At 41.1% G+C, this 20173-nt stretch overlaps 3 protein-coding genes across 4 annotated transcripts in view; 2 read left to right on the top strand and 1 right to left on the bottom strand.

The window, feature by feature from the left end:
- The window catches only part of LIX1L (limb and CNS expressed 1 like), a 20963-nt gene extending 15074 nt beyond the window's left edge, over positions 1 to 5889 (top strand). The window contains exons 3-6 of the mRNA XM_044675547.1: positions 104 to 244; positions 2416 to 2511; positions 3099 to 3176; positions 3510 to 5889. Of these exons, the coding sequence (XP_044531482.1) occupies positions 104 to 244; positions 2416 to 2511; positions 3099 to 3176; positions 3510 to 3752 (558 nt within the window). The 3' untranslated portion in view covers positions 3753 to 5889. The remainder of the gene's footprint in view (positions 1 to 103; positions 245 to 2415; positions 2512 to 3098; positions 3177 to 3509) is intronic.
- A 5885-nt stretch (positions 5890 to 11774) lies between these two features.
- RBM8A (RNA binding motif protein 8A) lies at positions 11775 to 14121 on the top strand. Of its 2 annotated transcripts, XM_044672576.1 has the most exons (7): positions 11775 to 12201; positions 12474 to 12606; positions 12802 to 12861; positions 12954 to 13031; positions 13191 to 13327; positions 13668 to 13804; positions 13921 to 14121. In XM_044672576.1, exons 2-7 carry the CDS (start codon positions 12540 to 12542, stop codon positions 13964 to 13966), a joined length of 525 nt encoding a protein of 174 aa, XP_044528511.1. In that variant the 5' UTR covers positions 11775 to 12201; positions 12474 to 12539; the 3' UTR covers positions 13967 to 14121. The 2 variants fall into 2 exon arrangements, with proteins under 2 accessions (XP_044528511.1, XP_044528512.1); XM_044672577.1 differs by lacking the exon at positions 11775 to 12201 and having other exon boundaries at positions 12371 to 12606.
- Positions 14122 to 14221: 100 nt separating this feature from the next.
- Positions 14222 to 20094, bottom strand: LOC123244230 (gonadotropin-releasing hormone II receptor-like). The gene is made up of 3 exons (XM_044672575.1): positions 19267 to 20094; positions 15473 to 15683; positions 14222 to 14917 (listed from the first exon to the last, which is right to left on the bottom strand). The coding sequence occupies exons 1-3, from the start codon at positions 19774 to 19776 to the stop codon at positions 14505 to 14507; spliced, it is 1134 nt and encodes a 377-aa protein (XP_044528510.1). The 5' UTR covers positions 19777 to 20094; the 3' UTR covers positions 14222 to 14504.
- Between the last annotated feature and the right edge of the window lie 79 nt (positions 20095 to 20173).

The following is a 20173-nucleotide window of genomic DNA, read 5'->3' as shown; positions in this document are numbered from 1 at the left end:
ATATATATATATATATGTATATATATATACATATATATATATATATACACACACACACACTAACATGTTCCCTTCCTGTCTCTGTGTCTCTTCTCCTGCCCAGTTTTGCCCTACAAAAGCGGAGGCCCGTCGGAGTGCTGCAAAGATTGCACTAATGAACTCTGTATTTAACGAGCATCCATCCCGGAGAATCACAGATGACTTTATTGAGAAGAGTGTCTCAGAGGCCCTGGCATCTTTCAATGTAAGCTCTGGGAATTGGGGTGAGGGAGAGTTGAAGAGTAGAGAAATTTTCTTTTCTTTGTCTATTCTTTCATCCCTCTTCTTTGTTTTTCATTATCCATGTCTGGCTTTTGCTCTTTGTATGTATGCTCTTTTTCTTTTCTTTTGATGGTGGTCTGAAATTTCTGAAGTTTACTAGTAAATCATGAAATGTTAAAGATATTCCAAAATAAAAATGTCTGCTTCTGTTTGGTGCTTTTTTGGTTTGAGACATTCTCTTCTATTCTGTACATACCTGCTTCCTTCTCTTGGTCCCTCTTATCTCTCCACCTTTCCTGTTTAATTTGCCACCAACTCCAGGAAGGAATCCTTTTATGTGACTCTACATTGATTTTTTAGTGGGTAGGGGCAAAAAAATTATTCTTTAAAAGGATCATTAAAAAAATCCTTCCTTTAGATGAGCATTTCTGATTTGAGAGCTAGATCTCTGCCATAAATATTGCTATCTCTCATTTTACCCCTACCCTTTCCTCAAAATCAACAGTTGCTTCTCTATAGCTGTGAAGTAAGATCCATTTTTCTGTTCCTATTCCTGCTTTTTGCCAAAGGTAAAGAAACATATACCAAATTGACTATGGTAACTTACATTACCTGAATTGAAGATCAATTTTGGCCCATTTTTAATCCCTGCCACTCAGTATTGTCCTCTTTTCCTCAATCTCAATGTATTTAGAGAATGCAAAAATAATTAGGAAGCCACAAATAAATCACATAGCAAAATCTTAAATCAAAACTGAAATCTGTTTTGGCTTATCTATCAGTACCACTTCTTTTAATAAACATAGGGAACAGAGAATTTGGATAGATTAATATCTTTATTAGCAACCAGACTTTTAAGACAACAGTTCTCATTTGTTTTTAATCCAGAAGTAAAACTGAAATTTTCATTCTTGCTTTTAGTCCCAGGTAGCTGTATAATGTTGCTACCTTTGCTCCTTGGGACTTGTTCTACCACAAGTGCAAGCAGAGTGACCCCAGCAGGTCACTCTGTGTTTCTCTTTCCATCTATAAATCCAGTCAACTTGATAAACTTAAATATCCCTTCCAGTTTAAAACAACAAAAAACATAATTTGATAACTTTGCAGTAACTTTGACAGGTGGTTTGATAGAGGTTGAGGTGCTATGCAGGCTGAATCAAATGGTGGGAGAAAATAATGGGAATGGTTGTCTCTTCTCCTCAATCAATCCTGACCAACCCACTCTTACATTTTAGTCTTACTTTACCCTTTTCTGCCTCAATATCCTGGATATGAGGAGAAACAAAAGTGGAGATGTGCTGGAGATTTTTTATCTACTTAGAAGAGGTAGAAAGGAATTAGCATGGGAAAAAATGGTAGCGTTTATCTCTGCCACTTCAAAGACCATGAAAAGAACTTAAAATCTCCCATGTTTCTAGGATGTTGTAGTCCTTGCTGCTCCAGGAGACTGGACACAAGCTGGATTGTTGTCTCATTTGGGTCATAGAACAGTATGTCTACATCACTTCTTATATAGCCTTGACCCTTTAGCTGGACTTAACCCCAAAGAACTTGAAGCACATTAGGCTGAAAGTTAAGACACATGTGTTTGAGTTTCATTTCCACTTCAGCAGATTGAGGTAATCTCCAGGAAGCATATGCCTCTATAACAATCCACTGTAGATAGCTCATGTCCTAGCTATTCCTCTCTATCAAGTGCTGGCTGCTTCGGTGACCACTGGTCAGAAGCTATTATTCCTGAGGTGGCCTAACCCTACATCCCTGAATTTGTGATTTTCCCCATGAATAGAAGAGAACCACCTTAACTGGCACAGAGGCAGCTATTAAACACAATGGATAGATCAGCAGGTCTGGATTCAGGAAGACTTGAGTTCAAACCCAGCCTACTCATTACTTATTTGACTCTGGGCAAGTCATTTATTTTTTGCTTAGTTTCAGTTTTCCTGTCTGTCAAATAGGGATAATGATATCATCTATCTCATAGGGTTGTGAGAATTAAACGAGATAATATTTATAGATGCTTTTTAAAAAAAAACCCTTCCTTACTCATCCCCAAACAAAATCAGACAAGTTCAAGCCCTTTAGCAAAATACTATACCTAGGACTGTTGTCAATTGGAAACCCAAATTTTTTTTTGTATGTCTCTTTCAACAGGGCAACAGAGAAGAGGCTGACAACCCTAACACAGGGATTGGTGCCTTCCGCTTCATGCTGGAGTCCAACAAGGGCAAGTCTATGCTGGAATTCCAGGTATCATCTTTGTCAGCTACCCTCTTTTTTTCCAGCTGAAATACTTCCACTCTGTGGTTTGAAGAGTCCTGTTCATCTAACTATTCCACTGTCCTTTTCTTCAGTAGAGGTGCCCTGCTCCTCTGGTTTTCTTTTTACGTAGCAGCTCATGGTATAGCACTTCTAACTCAGGGCTATAGTACCTTTATTACCCCCAGCCCTCCAACTCTCCATTCCATGAATGCTTACTAGACAATCTCTTGGAAGATTTCCTTTGAAGCCCTGTTCTCTCTTCCTTCCAGAGTTGGAGCACAGGGATGGGTCATCTTGGAACAGTGAGCCATATAAAACTTTTGGCTTTCTTCCCAGGCTTCTGCATCAAGCATACTTTTAAGTCGATTCTATTTTTCCCTTTTAAAACTTCCCACCCATTAAAATTGTTCTACCTAAACAACTTGTCTTTGCTTAATGATAATTTGATTAGGACTTAAAAGACATTGTAGCTGTATTTAAGTTCATATGAGTCCTAAATTTTAGGCTCTGGGGTCCTAGGAATTTCAAAAAGTGCAACCATTGCTTCCCCCTACCTTGTCCCATTCTTCCCCCAGGAACTGATGACAGTTTTCCAACTATTGCATTGGAATGGCAGCCTGAAGGCCATGAGGGAGAGACAGTGTTCCCGACAGGTAAGTAGTGATTCCAAGAAGAAAATGGAAAAGCTGTTGTTGAGATGGTTTGTTTTAGGGTCTGAAACTGAGCAGGTCTCCCTTTGCCAGGCTAGGAATGGCAGAGCCTTTACTGGCTTTCTTGCTTTTTCCACTAGCCTTCCCTTCTTTGCTCTTAACTTTAGATTTTGTCTCCCACCTTGGAGAGTTCTCCCTGTGGCCTTATTGAAATTTCAGGTCAGTTCTAATCCCAGTAAAGACTCCATGATAAAGGTACTCTTAGGTCCCAGTTGAATCAAAGTGTCAAGAAGCCCTGTGGTGACCAAATGACCTTCCCATTCCCTTTTCCATCAGGAGGTGTTGGCTCATTACTCACACAGAGCCCTGGATGATGATATTCGCCACCAGATGGCACTGGACTGGGTAAGCCGGGAGCAGGGTGTACCAGGAGCACTTTCCAGAGAGCTGGCATCCACTGAGAGGGAGCTGGATGAGGCCCGGCTGGCTGGCAAAGAACTTCGCTTCCACAAGGAGAAGAAGGACATTCTCATGCTGGCTGCTGGGCAACTGGGCACCATGCACTCTTCTAACTGCTAGATATTCCTACCCCTACCACACCTCTCCGAGCCTCTGTTTGCACATCTATTTTCTAAGACTCAGAAAAATTTCTGTAAAGACACTCATTTTTTACACTTTAAAAAACACTAAATCTAGATCTGATTTCCTATCTGTCCAGGAAAACCATTTTCTTCTTTCCTGATCTTTTCTGTAATTGTTTCATTTGAAACATATCCTCCACTCTACATGGAGGTCTCTAGGGGCAACCTATGGACATCAATGGACTCTTATAATACCAAGTTCTCAAGTTACTGAAAAGAGGTTTTTGAGCTTTTTTTTTTTTTTTTTTTTGTATAGGGACCTCTGTCAACCTTTGAAAAACATAGCCATTTTGTAAGAACTTTGAGCTCAAGCTCACTGTCCTCCTATCCCAGCCCCAGTGCCTCCTTCCCCTTTGATTTAAACAGGGTACCTAAGAGTATGAAACTTCAGGCTTTGGATTGCCTAGAAATGGACCTCTTCAAGACCAAGTCATTCCTATCACATCCTGCCATTCCTCATTCCTGTTCAGGACAGGGATGCCTAACTTCTTACGTGTACTTGACTCCCGAAAAAGGCCAGGGGAGATGAAGTGTGATCCTAAGTATAACTTGGATGTCACTACCAATCCAAGCTCCTATCAAGACGAATCTGTATTACTCCAACAAACCAGATATTTTATACAGTTCACCCTACAGAGTCTGGGTTATGGATTCTGAAATTTCTATTTCTTATCCTCTCCTTCTCCCTACCCTTTTGATTTACACCCAATGCTGGCTTAGGGGCTCTTTGCTCTCTAGAGACAACACAAGCTGTATGCTCAATGAAACATACCCATGATATTGATATATATATGTATATGTACATATATGTTCCTCCCATTACTTTGTTCCTTAGAAAGGATGTTTTCACTTGTGGGAGACTTTTCTTCTTCCTCTAAATAGCTGCTGTTTTACATATTGACAATATTCTAGTAGTAGTAGTTGCACACATTTATATGATGCTTTAAATATTATAAAGCATTTTCCTTACAACCCTTTAAAGTAGTAAGTAGGTAGTATAAGTAGTAGTATCATCATTTTTTGAATGAAGAAACGGAGACTCAAAAGTTGGAACTGGAATTGGAACTCATGTCTGAAGTCCAGAACTTCTACTACCACATGCTGTTGCCTCTTACCATGATTCAGAATTCTTTCTCTTCCTCTCAGTTGACCACCATGACAGAGCTGTTCAGTAAACCGAACTGGCCAATGATCTGGTTGGATTTCCAATCTGGAATGTTTGGGGAAAGAGATCCAGGACCAGCTGCTTGTCTCAGAAATCCTAATTGTGTTTCTTTTCACTAGGGAGTTTTCCCACCTCACTCTCCCCTGAGGAAATATAGGAAGAATTTTCTGGAAGGGCACCAAAAAATTAACTTTGTGGCCTGGAGGGTTTTTTTTTTATTTGCTTCTACAACCTCCTTTACATTATCATATATCACTGTGAATGCACTTTTAAAATTAGGCTTGGAGAATCATTTTGTTTTTTTGCAGTTTTCTTTGGTTGAAGCTCATTTAATCTTGTTCAGTCGTAATTTTCACTTTTAGAATGATTAGGCAATATAGCCCAACTTCCTCCTTTAGGTGAGATGACCAACTCTTTTTATTTGGGAGATGTCCAGGTGACTACTATATATGGGCCACAAGTTACAAGTGATAGTCACAACTTCTTTAGCACCTGGAATGGGTTCTCCCTCACTCTTGAGGTCCTACTTCCCTTCCCCAATCCCCAACCCCCCCACCTCTGCCCCAAATACAGACAAATGTAAAGAGCTCCTGCTCAGGGTAAGATCCGAGATGTGATTGCCTCTAAGTAGACTAGTTGTTTCATTTGGTATTTGAATCTCCAAATCACTTACTTGCTCCCTCATCTGGGTCTCTTCTTTTCTCCTTGTTCCTCTCTCCCTGGGAAAGAAAAGGGAGCTGGTCCCTTGATCTGCCACAAGCTGGTGATCTTTGTCTTATTTACTGGTTAGATCAAAATGAGCTTGAGACAGTGTTCATACTGCCCATCTTCAGTTTTGTGTCATAACTTTTACTACTTTCTACATATTTTGTATGCACACTTTTATACGATTAAAAATCAATTTTCTGTAGCCAGCCATATTGACTTTTTCTTGAAACCATCTCGGGGAACTTAACATATTTTATAAAAATGTTTACTGATAATTTTTATTTTGTCATTTACATGTCTAGCTATATCCCCCTTCCAGATAGATATGTATCCCTTATAGCAAAGAAAAATATTTTTAGAAGTCTGACAAAACTAACCAATACCAAAGTAAATCTGACATTTTATGCAGTTGTTCTGCATCTGTAATCTCCCACCAGGAGGCTTCTTCTTCTGAGTTGCCTGCTTTAGTCTAGGTAAGCTGAAAAGATTTTTTCAATTTTTTTTCTTTCTTGTAGGTGGGGTTGGAAAATGGCAGTAAGTTTCATCAGTGAAATAGAAGGAACCTCATATTTACCTCCCACACTTTGAGGACCATCTTAAAGTAAATCTTTACTCTTTAGGGTTGTTTGGTGCAAAAAAAAAATTCTTACAGAATTTTAAGTAACCCAATGATGGTTCAATTCTTTATTGGTCTCAGGCAAACAAAAAATGTAGTAGTCCATTTTGATAGAACATAGTCCATTTGAAGGGAAATAGCAGGAGAAAGGACTAGAAAATTGAGCCTGAGGCCAAATCATTAACACTCCTGATCACCAAATTAAGGAGTATGATAAGGAACGAACAGCTTTTGAAGGTTTCTAAGGGGAAAAGGGTTGAGAATGAAGGCAAGATATGATCAGAACTGAATTTTTTCATAAAATACTTTGTCGATGTCATTTAACTACTTTAAATCTCAATAGGTATTTTAATTGATTGCAGTTTATCAGTATTGGACTAGATAACCCTAAGGTTTTTTCTTACTCTAAAATTCTATGGCTCTAAGACTAACAAAAAATATCTTTATTATTTGCCTTCTAATTCCTGGTGGAAACAATTTTTTTATAATCTGTCCATCCTAACTAATCATATTTTAACAACCCAAAGGCAGTCTACCTTCTCAAAGAATCAAGGTAAGTGTTGTAGTAGATGCTCAATATTGTCTAATAAGTATTAGTTTAGCACATTAATCCTTTTATGTTACTAATGCATATCCCTTTCCAACTCTGCATTACAGTCAATTTAATTGTATTGTATTGTCTCACTAGTTAGATCCCATTATTTAGGCAATGTGATCCAACTTTAGATTTCTGCAGGCATCTTTTCTGGATCATCTTGATTCAATGTAGTTTTCTACAGGCAAATAGTCCATTTTCTGGTTTCAAAGCATTAGCAGACTTCTTTTCCTGAAAATTTTCTCGAACAAAATTTTGAAACTTGGATTTTTATAAAAATACAATCCCCCCTGAAGAGGGTGTTTAAAAAAGAACCTGAGATCAGCTCAGAAGATATCATTGAGATATGGGGTGTATGAGTCAATTATCAAAAGAAAAATAAAAAACATAAAATTAAATTTTGGGAGAAATATTCAAAATGAGAATCAAAATATAAAAATCTATGTATGTAAAATTTTAAGTAAACAAGAATAAATTCATAAAAGGCCCTTGTATTAGGATTCAATTAAAGTAAATTCTGTACCATAAATCTGTAGGACAAAATGCAGTAATATTGCACTTACCCATTGGCAGCCAGCAATTTGCCATATCATAAGAGAAAAAAGGACTAGATTTTTTTGTAAAAGGGAAAGGTCATTCCCTGGTCTGATTTACCTTCATTCTCAGGGATAGGGGAGCCACAATGATGGCCAACCTTCGGTACTTAACTGGCAGTGTAGTACAAAGAGTCTTACATCTTAACATATGTTAAGCGTCGCAACTTTGAGTCTTACACTAAGTTCAAGTCCTTTAGTATTGGCATAAAAGTTCAACAATCCTAGTTGGATTGGTATGGTCTTTTTTGACCTTGTGCTCCATGGCACTATTCAATTTAAGTCTGTGCTTCTATGGCACTGTGCAGATGAAGTCTGTGCTCCTTTTGTATCCCATCTCCTAGAATCGGGCATAAACATTAATCATAGTCCCATAACATTTATCAATAAATGATAGGTTACCTTAGTCTAAAGCTTTGGGGTATGAATTAATATTAGAGAAAATATATTTTAAACTTATATTACTGCAGAATCAAAAATTAATATTGATTATATGTATTTTAAGTACAAGGAATTAAAAAAAAGGAAAATCAAATATTCTATTAGAAAAATAAAAGGCAATAGTAAAATAAAAATTCAGGAATTCAATGTGATCCAAAAATGGTGTCTACTTTTCTATGGACTATTATCTCCAATGCATGTGACAGAGCTGGAAGCATGAGTTTATTATATATATTTCAAGACTCATTTCACACAAAAGAACCTCCCCCAGAACTTCACAGATTCGTAGAAGTTACAAATTATGTCATATCAAAACACAAAACATTGTCTTCAGAACAGACCAAAGCCAAGGCTGAATTTTGACTGGATTCTTATCAGAAAGCCAAGTTGGGGAATATTTTTCTCAGGGTTGAATTGCCCCTGCTAAAGTTTTGGCCTTGGCTATACCAGGCAGCAGCATTCCTGGTCAAAGGGGAACAGTGTTAACCTTTTAAATTCAGGTTTGCTAGGAACTTAAAGCTTTTCAATAAGGCCACAATACTTTTCAACAAGAAATCACAAGGATCACAAAAGGGGTCAAAAGAGGAGTCTGAGATTTTTATCTATTCTCTTATTGGCTTCCCACATGACATTTGAAAAAATCTTTGAATTCATGAATACTTGTCATAAATTCTACGCCGTAGTAAATCTTTCAATCTTGGCTGAGATATTTTTTAACAAAGTCTATACCATCATTCCAAAATGTGGCAGAGGAGCCCAGAAAAAAACCCAAAACACAAACCTCTGTACTGTTGATGAAAACCCTTTTTTTGGGGGGGTCTAAAATGATACCAGGAATTTAGATCATTCTGGTAAAGTAGAGTAAAATAAGCTGAAGGGTTTAAAAAAATGCAGAAAAGTATTTAGGCTTCCTTCGAGATGCTCCCTCTTGAGAGCCATCCAGGTGTACCATGCCCTAGGAACATCTTCCCAGCTCCTTTGGTATAAGACTATTCTACATCTCATCCATTACATTTTTACAAATGTGAAGGTGGGGAATATATAGTAATCATTTCAGCTACTAAATAACCTTTACCTCTTGTTACAAAGAACTCAGAGGCAGGCAAATGATCAGAGGTAGTATATACTACTAAATAAATAAAAATTATTTCTGAAAATCAATTGAGATATTTAGCTCATTAAATTTTTTTAAGATTGTTAATACAGGTTGTAACCAGTTTGATAAAGTCCATTCATCATATAAGTGACAATTAAGAAACAAAATTAAATCTTAAAACAATCAGTAAATGCAATATATGTGAAAGGATTGGCACTGTATTCCAGAGTCCTTTTTCTTCATTTCCAATAGCCATGTTACAAAGACTTGTTTGTTCACTATTATGGAGGGGAAACAAAACTAAAAAGAATTAATCATTAATAAAACAATGGAGTCTGAAAGGGCTTAAAAAGTCACCTCCAGAATCATTAAATTTCCTTCTCCTCCCCAATATCATCATCCATCTAGATTTACTTTGGTTACACCTCTGGGGATCCCCATATTGGCACTGAGCATAGTGTGGACAAACCCCATATTGGATGTGTTGCAGATTATTCAGACTGTTTGGCAATCTTCTCTTAAAGAGAGATAGATGGATGGCTACATATCCTGCTATCATAAGCATACCCAGGAACAGTGTTAAGTATATCCACTGTGATATATTCTCTGGGATTATGAGCCAATTTAAATACCAAAGAAACAATGTTGTTCCAGCTTGGGAAATGCTATCAAAAATCATTTGAATGGTTTTCTTAATATGTTTAAATTTAATTATTAAATTGCTTTTATTTCCAGTTTTTGTCAGTAGATGGCATTACTGGTTAGGTTTTCCTTTGGCTAAGGGTTTAGGTCAAGGTGTGAGAATTCACAAGTAAGGGTGTGGTCCCCTTAAGTATGCCATAAGATTTAATTAACTTTGGATGGAGGGCAGGCTAGGAATCTTTTGTCTGAGGCTAAGTATAGGATTAAGTAGCTGTCTTTTCTTTTGGGAACTGCCTAGGTGACTACCATATTTGGGTTCAAAGGAACAGGTGATAGTCACAACTTCATTAGTACCTAGAATAGGCTCTCCCTCACTCTTAAGGTCCTATGCCCAAAGAGCTCCTGTCTGGGTTAGGTCAGAGATGTGATTGCCTCTAACTAGGCTTAATCCCAATTTAACTAATTACAATTAATTTCACATATTTAGTGGATACCATCATCCTAGACACTGGATATATAAAGATATGACATATCCTACTCTCTAATGAAGAGAATGACAGAAATATAAATGTGTAAGCAAAATGTTAATCAGGATTTAAATCATGGGGGGGTGGGCAGGGGACAATTTGTAGAGAAAATTGCACTTGAGTTAGGCATTAAAGCAAAATTAGGAACTTCAGTATGTAAAAATGGGCTAAGCAAATGCAGCTATGGAGGCTAGTATGAAAAATGTCCATAGTACATTTTGGATACAACATAGAGTTCCTGGAAAGAAATAACACAAGAGTAGAAAGGTGTGTTAAACCTAAATCATGGAAGGACAGATACCAGTTTATACTTATTCAGTAGCAATGAAAAACCACTAAAGATTTTTTATTAGAGTCATTATAACAGTGCACTAGAAACTCTGGCAGTTGGGTGAGAATTTGACTAGAGAGATGAATAGGCTAGAGATAAGAAAGACCAGTCAAGAACTATTACAGTGGTTTAGGTGAGGTAAGATGAGGGTTCAAATGAGAGAAGTTATAGTGGGAACTGAGGGGGTCTTGAGGAGCTATTGCAGAGTTAAATTATTGGAGAATGAAGAAAGAGGAAAGATTCAGATAACTCCAAGGTTACCAGCTTGGGTAACTGTGGGAGTGACTTCAAGAGAAATAGAGAAGAGTCAGGTTCAGGGAAAAGATGACTTCAACTTTGGACATACTTTGAACTAACGTGGGTCTATCAAATAGAGATGGAAACTAAGAAGTTTGAAAATAGGCCTGGAGATCTAGCCAAGAGGCTACAAAGAGTTTGGAAGTCATCTGTATGGATATGATAATTGAAGTCTTGGGAGTAGACAAAATTCCCAAAGGAGAGAATGTAGAAAGAGAACTCATGCTAGATCCAAAGGAGAATGAATACCAGTGGCATTCAGGGAAGATGAGGACACAGGAAATGAGAACATCAAAGGGGTAGGAACTTCAAGAAAGTAGTAATACAAAGAAGCAGGAGGAGTATCAAATGCTAAAGAAGGGTCAAAGTTGAAAACAGAAATCCTAAGGAAATCATTAGTGATCAAGAGAGCTGCAGTAGAATGTCAGGGGTAATTTATTGCAAAAAGTCAAGCTTCAGTTTCCTGATCTATAAGGTGCAAGGATAACCTGTGATGAGAAAGTAGAAGCAGCCGGTAGATTTCTTTTTAGATGCTAGAAAGAGAAGAAACATAATTTGAATGTGACAGCTAAATGAAGATTTTTGGTTAAAGGAGATCCTAACTTCGTTAGTAAAGATGATTAGGAGATACTGGGGATATATGAGATGTAGAGGGAATTAATTTTGAAGAGAGTTGAAAACAAATCTAGAGTAAGGGAGTTTTGGAGAGTAAGTATCAGTTAAGGAGGAAAATGTCTAAGCTTAGGAGGGATCGAGATGAAGTTGGACGCTTGAGAGAAAGATTTTGAAAGAATCGCAAAGCCGCAAAAATGGAAAAAAGCTAAGTCCAGTAAAGAGTAACTGGTGCATTCACCGTTCAAACTACCATGTTGAAGAACCACACCAATTTTCCTATGGTATAGACCCGGTGACGCTAAAGAATCTCTTCTGCCACAAAGCGATTTCCACCGTATTTTTCCGTTTTACTACTTTTGTTTGGGGGCGGGGCAAGCTGCGGGTGGGAGGTGCCTTAAGATTTGAAGTCTCGACCTCCAAGCCAGTTGCGAAGAGATTAAAAGCCTGGCTCCTCAGGACCAAGCTGCGATGAAGCGGAGTCTGCAAAAGCGTGGGCTCATCTTCTCGAGGAAAAGGAGTAAAAGAGCTTGTCTTTAGAGCTGTGCCCCGCACTGCCCAGTAACCAAAATAGCAAGCAATTGGCATGGCCGGCCGGACTCGCTGAGGTTCGGCAGGAAGGTGGGCTCCCAAATCAAAATGGCTTTCTCTCCCGCCCGTTCTCTGTTCTTCCCTCTCAGGAGAGAAGAAAGGAAGGTGCCACAAAAGAGAGGAACGGTTGAATAGCTGAAAGAGTACACCAGTTCCGGAAGCTGCCGAAGGAGGTAAAGCCCGGCAGTCCGGAAGGGGGGGTGGGTGGGTGGGGGGAAGCCTGGAGTGGGGACTGAGCGCAGGGCATAGGGCTCAGGACGCAGGCGCAGGTCGCGTATATCCTCGCCCTCGGTCACGTGGTCTGTGCTTTAGCCCACACGTCTCCAACCCGGAGGTGAGCTGGCTTGCTTTGACCCGCCTCCCCGCCAAAGAGAAGAGAGAGTTTTAGAATCTGGTCGTCTGATTGGCTCCCCAAGCAGTCAACAACAGCTTTGGGGTGTTTCAGTTCCCCGCCATTGTTTCCCACTGTTCCTTGCTGCGGAACCTCCGAGGAGACCGTGAGCTGTTCAAGATGGCAGACGTACTGGATCTTCATGAGGCCGGAGGCGAAGATTTCGCCATGGACGAGGATGGGGACGGTGCGGGGCGAGGGGGCGAGCAGGCGGGCGGGCGGGCTGGGGGCTGGAGGGACCGGCGCCGCCGCAGAGGCCGGTCCTCCGAGAGGGAATCTGGCGGGAGGCGGAGGCATACCCGGGCCACCGGACCGGGTAGGGTCGGGCCTCTGGCCAGAGGGATGGGTCTGGCCTCCCTGACCTCCTCTCTCTTCCTTCCAGAGAGCATTCACAAACTGAAGGAGAAGGCCAAGAAACGCAAGGGCCGCGGCTTTGGCTCAGGTGAGGTCGGGGTAGAGGCGGGCTAGCGGGGCGGGCCGCCCTCGGGGATGAACCGCCGTCGTTTACTGAGACCTGTTGCCTATGCTTCACAGAAGAAGGCTCCCGAGCCCGAATGCGAGAGGATTATGACAGCGTGGAACAGGACGGAGATGAGCCCGGACCACAGCGCTGTGAGTGACTAGAGTGAGAGGACATAACGTGGGAGGGGGGTAGTCCTTCCCCTTAGACTGACACTTCTCCCAGAGCTCCTTCCTGCCTAATCTTTGGGTGTCTAAGAACCATCATTCCAAATTCTGACACTTCCCCCTCCTATGTTCTTGACTCCTTAGCTGTGGAGGGTTGGATTCTTTTTGTGACTGGGGTCCATGAGGAGGCTACCGAAGAAGACATACATGACAAATTTGCAGAGTATGGGGAAATCAAGAATATTCACCTCAACCTGGACAGGCGAACAGGATACCTCAAAGTAAGTTGGAAGTTTGGGCTGTGAGCCTTCTAAATTCAGGATTGGAGTGTGGCAGTCAGATCTAGAGGGTTTACTATGTGTGGAGTGATGAGAAAATTTGGATTAAAGTAATAACTGAAAGTTAATTTAGTTTTACACAGAAAAGACACATTGGAATAAATAACAGAAACACAGTATAAGTGGTGGGTTCATGTTGCACATTCATTAAAGGGAAACTTACAGGTCTTGATATTTGTGTTATTTAGTTGAAGTTTAGGTTTCATAAGTAGGAACAAGGGGAATTTATTGCCATGCTTTGTATGGATGGGGGCTGACTGATGCCTTTTTATCTTTTCTCCAGGGTTATACTCTAGTTGAATATGAAACATACAAGGAGGCTCAAGCTGCCATGGAGGGGCTCAATGGCCAGGATATGATGGGACAGCCAATAAGTGTGGACTGGTGTTTTGTTCGAGGGCCACCCAAAGGCAAAAGGAGGTGAGGAGGAAAGAGCTAAGGATTGTGAATTGGATGAATGCTGATGTGAAGAGTATAATATTTGGTTTATGATCTAGGTGCCCTGACAGACTACCCTTTTTACTTTACTTTCTCAGAGGTGGCAGAAGACGGAGTAGGAGTCCAGATCGGAGACGTCGATGACTGATTCATTTCTCTGATTTCACTCTCTCCAGTGGATCAGTTTGCCTATATCCAGCCTTGGAGGAAAGGGGCTGGGATGGGACTCTTGATTTAATCTCCAGCCTCCATAAGTGTTCCTTTTAAGTTGTGAATAAACAGTTTAGTTTTCTTTTCTACATGTGAGAGAATCAAAAATAACAGGTAAAAAGCCAGGGAGACAACCCAGGCTTTTTCTGAGTCTTTTAAGTAGTGACAACCCATTCCACTTCCAACTAAGTGAGTAAAATGTACTATAATATTAAGGGAAATATCAAGGGTATTCTAAGTATTGAATTACTAAAGTCTAGGATGTTCTTATTCTTTCCCTTACTAGAGGTAGAAGAAGAATCTTCTTTACCAGGAGACTCATGTGCCATCCATATTTTGTCGGTTTGGCTTGGGTAGGTAATGAGTGGGGATGGCAACAGGGACAAGGTAGGGGATTCTGAAAAAAGTTATTCTTTATTACTTTGTGTTTGGAGGCCTGGAGGTAGAGCTAACAAATGGATCTCAGCAAGAGTTAAAGAGTTGTCTCCTCCATTTCTCCTGCCTTCCCGTTACCCTCTGTGTTCACTTCTAGCTGGCTACGTTCCTGAATCACTTGTTGAGGGACTCTCCAAGAGTCCATTCTCCCCCGGGAAGAATCTGAACCAAGTCCCTGGTGCCCTTTTTTACAGCCAAGAGTAAAGGCGCCGTAGAGTAAGGGGTCCAGGGGAGCATTGAGGAGACCAAAGAGGAACAGAATGTGGCTGAGACTGGGAGGGACATTGCTTAGCATGCTGGGAGAGAACCAGTACCATAGGCCCAGCAGGTAGTAGGGTGTCCAACAGATAACGAAGGTCAGCAGGACAAGTAGGGCTAGTCGAAGGGCCCGAAGCCGCACACGGGGGCGATTGTCAAAGGAACGACGAAGAGCGAACTGACCAGCAGGGGCTGGGGAGTCAGAGATGAATAATTGTCAATTCTTCCCTTTCTAGGTACTAGGTGGGCATAAGTCAAGCTGATGGAAAGAGGGAGATGGATTGATGTATATTGCAGTTCTTTTTCAAGCTCATAGATGAATACTATATTATCCTTGTACACATGCACAAACATACACCTCAATGAGGGTATGAATTGCCCTTCCAGGTTGGGTTTAGGGAGGAGGCATGCTGGGGAAAGGACTGCAGACCAGAGTATGGGGTACTGCCTTAGAATAGAAAGTTAACCAGCCTGACTCCATTCCAACCATTACCCATAGCCAAGGGAGAAGGTGGTAGGTAATACCACCACCTGCTGAAACAACCCTGTGGACCTGGGGTTTTTGAAAAACAGCCAGACAAAATTTGGATTCTTACTGATTTCCCCCATATCAATGGGCTGGAGTTAAGGTGTGCTCTTGTGATTGGAATCTCACTACAGGCTAAAGACTAGGAAATTGTCATGGAGATTGGGACTGAAGCCATGGATTGGGCAATGAGAATCGGGATCTAGGAATTGGAGTCTCACCATGCTCCCCCTTCCCTCTTCGGTGTCTGGACACACTGAATACAATTCGGCCATAGCAGATTGCCATGGCTGTCAGAGGTATCAGGAAGAGCCCACAGAAGGTGAAGAGGTTATAGGCGATTTCTTGCCATCGGGCCTTGAAGCTTCCTTTGGTGACACACTGAATGAAGGGGACTGGGCCAGCACGGCGGACAGTATGAAACAGGAACAGCTGGAGTGGGGTGGAGTATAAAACAAAGACTTCCACCTTCTTACAGCACAATATTCCCCACCACTACCCCCTGATCCCTCTGTTGACTCACCCCTACAACATAAGGATGTTAACAGGGCAATATCGTGTTTTGCATAATACATGTCTAACCCAGATCAAATTGCTGATTTCTAGGAAGGGAAGGAAGGAGACAATTTGGATCATACAATTTCAGAAAACTTATGTGGACAATTATTACATGTAATTGGTAAAATAAAGTATCTTTACCAAAAAAAGCTGGGCAGTATTGGTTAGGACAATAGTATATCTGTGATGCCAACGAAAAAAATTATAGATGGAAGCATAAACATCCATTTAAAGGCTTTCATGTATTTACAAATTTAGCTGAATTGTTTTAATGAAACATGACCACATGAAGAGGGTGGTTTTTTTTTTTTAGCTATCTGATAAACTAACAACCCATGGTGCTACTACTTTTGCTACATGTGGTCAATTTGAATTGTTTGAACAAGAAATGCTGTTAGAAACCCACTAAGTCTATTCTATAAGATGTCTTGAGGAAGAGCTTGTGTATCACAACTAGTGAAAGTATTAATAAAAATCAACATTTTCTTTAATGTTGTGTTGGTCTATTTGAATGCTTATTGGTTTTATTTGGAGACTATATGGCAGGCTTTTGGTTTTCATTTCAGCAATGTAGGCTAAAAGATCCTGACATTTAAATGAAGTGACTAGAAGTCATGCTTAGAGGCTGTTTTAGCAGAAAGGGAGAAATCTCACAAGAAAGGTAATGAGCCATTGTCAATAACTGAAATGTTACCAGTTGCTTGGAACTTGGCTCCACCCTGAGTTGATTTTGCATAGGAAAGTGGTAAGTATTGATGAGGTAATACTGGATTGGGAGTCAGAACAAGAGTTCCAGTCTCCCTTTCTACAAGTTAGTACCCAGGTACAATCAAATACTAACCAAATCCAGCTTCAGACATTTAATTGGCTTAATTAATCCAGGGTAAATCATAACCTCTGCCTTAGCTTCCTTCATTGTAAAATGGGGATAATAACAGTATCTACCTCAAAGGGCTGATGTGAGAAGACTAAATGTGAGAATTGTAAAGTGCTTTGCACAATGCCTGGCCCATAGTAGACATACAAATGCTTACTACTTTCTCTTTTCCTTCTTCATAGGACAGGTCAGAACCTGTCAGTAGGTTGAATGTAAAATAACTATACTACCTACCTAGCTCATGAGGTTTTGTTTTTAATTAAAACCCTTACTTTTTGCTTAGAATCAATACTACCTAGCAATTCCAAGGCAGAAGAGCAATAAGGGCTAGGCAATTAGGATTAAATGACTTGGCCAAAGTCAAAGTATCTGAGGCTATGTTTAAACTCAGGACCTTCCATCTCCAGGCCTGCTTCTATCCACTGAGCCACCTAGCTGCCTCAAGCATTCTGAGGAAAGTAAACCCATACATATCATTGCTTAATGCCACCAAATCATTTCCCTTCAACCCTGTGAGTTAAGTTGCACAAGTTAATAACAGTTGACTTGCTCATAGTCTCAGTGGTGGAGATGAGAAGAAAACCAAAGACTCACTCAAAAGACCATTAAAAGGTCATCATGGGAAACTTGGGCTATTTATAGTACAGTCCTAAGGATCATTTTATATAATTAGTGCCCACCCACTAAAGAAAAACCTTTATAAGTAAAACTTATAAATAGAAGAGATTATTCTTTTCCCTAGGTGTTCACTGTTTTCTTATCCTGCCTTCTAAGGTTTAGGAATAACTCCCCCTTTCTCCCTCCCCAGAATTAACTTTGAAAGAGGACAGACTACTAAGGAAGAAGGCAATGGAACCAAGTAAAGGCCCAGGGATCTAACCCTTCTATAAACTGAAAATGAAAGCCTAGAGGCTTTACAAATTCTATTTGCTCCTCCCTAGCTTCTGGTGGGCATGTGGAAAAGCCAGTATTTGGTGCAAATCCGAAGTCTCCACATTCTGAAAATAGATAAAGGCTCCAAACAATCCATAGCACTTCAGCTTACCCACAATCATCTCTTCTTATCCTTTCCATGGAAAATAAGACAGATTCATATAATCATATAGCAGGAAGGGATTTTAGAGACTGTCTAGCCTAAAGCTTCATTTTATAGAGGAAGCAAATAAGGCCGAGAAGTAAGTGACTTATTCAAAGCCACATAGCAGATTAAAAGTAGAAATCTTTCAATACATGCTGAACCCCCCCCCCCTTTCTAAGTTCTCAAGCACCTGGAAACTTAAACATAAGCAAGCAATCTAATTAGTGTTTAATAACGAAAGAACTTATATTAAATTCTAAAACACCAACACATTTTCAAAATGTCAAATTTTATTAAAAAATCTCACCATCTATTAAAACAATTCTAAGGGGCAGCACAGTGGATAAAACGCCCAGGCTAAAATTAGTAAGACCTGGGTTCAAATTTGACCTCAGACACTTCCTACCTGGGCAAGTCACTTCCCTCCCCTTGCTGCTCTTCTGTCTTAGAATTAATACTGAGCTAGAAGTTAAGGGTTAAAAAAATCTATCAGAAAACATTTACCTCGAGTTACTTTAGAACTGGCCAAACATCCCCTTTTGCAAAATATCTCTCCCACTTTCACCCTCAAAATCATCATTATTAATTTGTTGGCATTGATGTACTGTATATATCTAATTTTGTCTTTATGTAAAAGAAGAAAAACACTAGGGTACCTCCTCCCTCTGTCTGCTATTACAATGGGTTTCTCTGTGGTTAGGGAACCAATTCTTGGAATGTTTACTACTCATTGGGTAAAATACTTATGTTAGCCTTAACACCATGATTAGGATTGCATTTAGTATTTCCACATCTTCTGTAGCTTCAAGGGGAATCACCTTGTTTTTGTATTGTGCAAATTAGTGACTTTTAATGATTTTATAAACCCTTTTATTGCAGAAAAACAGTTGTCGTGAGATCAAATGAGATGTGTCTAGTGTTTCCTAACTTTAAAGTGCTGAATTTGTAAATGAACTGGGTTGTTTTTTTTCTTAGTCTCCTTCCAAATTGAAGAATCCTAGTATTTTTCTAGTCTATCCTAAAATAGAAGCTGTTCTATCCTCTTAGTTCATCCGGTTTTGTTTATTTTGGTAAAAAGGCACTTTTATTTCCGTGGGTCTTTTATAACTTTTTAAAGCTCCCAGATGATTTAAGATTTGATCATCAGAACTGCCTGAAGCATTCCGATTCAGTTATGCACCACACATTTACATACCATGATTTCAATTTACTTCACTTCCCTTTCTCATTTCCTGTTATTTACTGTGCAGTTGGAGGAAAACTGAGAAGAAAAAAGCTGAAGTTTAGAGGGCCCACCGGAAAGTGAGAGAAAAATGAAAAACAGGACCGAGCACATAAACCTTCCTGGGGTGGCTTGAGCGACTCAGTATTTCAATTTTATGCAAATTGTAAGAAAATGAACGTAGAAGGGCAAAGCGGTGATAAAAAAGTTATCTTTCCCTGAGTTCCCAAAGCAGGATAATACCTCGATTCCTCTAACTCACAATCCTTTGGTCACTCACCTGGGGCAGGGCAAGCAGAAAACTAAGCCCCCAGGCCGTTCCCAGCAGCTTTCGCCCGCCCCCTCGGGGTCCAAGAGGATGGAGCACTGCAGCCTGGCGGTCAAGCCCAATGACCACAGGCAGAAAAGCAGCCGCGTACATGGCCAGCAGTTTCAGGAACATGAGTGTCCGGCAAGCAACATCTCCAGCGAGCCACTGAACGGTGGTATTCCATGCAGCATCCAGTGGCATGACCACGAAAGTGACCAGTAAGTCTGCAGCGGCCAAATGGCCGAAAAGTCGGCGGACAGGTGAGGGGCGGAGTCGACTAGATCTCGGTCGCGTCACTGACCACAGCACAGCCAGATTCCCTACTGCAGACGACAGGAACAGAGCAGCGGTCACTCCAACTCGGACCTTAGCTGCGGTTGAGAAGGTGGGAAGTGCCGACTCCTCCACCTGGACTCCCGCCCCGGCCCAGGCTTCCTCTCCCACCGAAGAGCCCCAGACAGTGTCATTGCCAGTGGTCATAGCTGCAGGGGGGAAGCGGCCGGCTCGGGCAGCCAAGCCCTTCCCCCTCCAGGCCAGGGGCTGGCGCCGGTCATCGTGGTCCCCTACTGAATGCGTCGCAAGGCTCAGGGACTCTCCCCATCTTTGCCCTGGGGGCCGCCGTGGGGCCAGTGCTGCCCAGCTGTCCAGAGCTCAGAGTCCCATCCACACACCCAAGCTCTCAGGGAGCTCCCTAGGCCCTCCTGTTCCGTGACCAGGCAGGGCTGGCCGAGGGGGGATCTCAGATGCCCAGTCCCTGCACACAACGGTGCGATGCCCGCTCAGATGCTGGAGGTCACTGCGGCTTGCTGCTGCTCAGAGGTACTCCCGCCTCCCTCCTGCCCCGCCCTCTTCCCCAAGGCCCCTCCTCCCTCCTGCC

This window comes from Gracilinanus agilis, chromosome 4 (genome assembly GCF_016433145.1).
Source record: "Gracilinanus agilis isolate LMUSP501 chromosome 4, AgileGrace, whole genome shotgun sequence".
Classification (NCBI taxonomy): Eukaryota; Metazoa; Chordata; class Mammalia; order Didelphimorphia; family Didelphidae; genus Gracilinanus; species Gracilinanus agilis.
The sequence above is the reverse complement of the archived record's forward strand: the minus strand, read 5'-3'. Positions and strand labels throughout refer to the sequence as shown.

What these genes read in the sequence shown, in the direction of transcription:
- RBM8A (XM_044672576.1), top strand. Translation starts at nt 12,540, where the DNA reads ATGGCAGACGTACTGGATCTTCATGAGGCCGGAGGCGAAGATTTCGCC. An exon ending in CATGGACGAGGATGGGGACG is followed by an intron (nt 12,607 to 12,801) that starts GTGCGGGGCGAG and finishes TCTTCCTTCCAG; the next exon opens with AGAGCATTCACAAACTGAAG. An exon ending in CCACCCAAAGGCAAAAGGAG is followed by an intron (nt 13,805 to 13,920) that starts GTGAGGAGGAAA and finishes TTACTTTCTCAG; the next exon opens with AGGTGGCAGAAGACGGAGTA.
- LOC123244230 (XM_044672575.1), bottom strand. Translation starts at nt 19,776, where the DNA reads ATGACCACTGGCAATGACACTGTCTGGGGCTCTTCGGTGGGAGAGGAA. An exon ending in TTCTGCTTGCCCTGCCCCAG is followed by an intron (nt 15,684 to 19,266) that starts GTGAGTGACCAA and finishes ACCCCACTCCAG; the next exon opens with CTGTTCCTGTTTCATACTGT. An exon ending in AAGAGGGAAGGGGGAGCATG is followed by an intron (nt 14,918 to 15,472) that starts GTGAGACTCCAA and finishes CTGACTCCCCAG; the next exon opens with CCCCTGCTGGTCAGTTCGCT.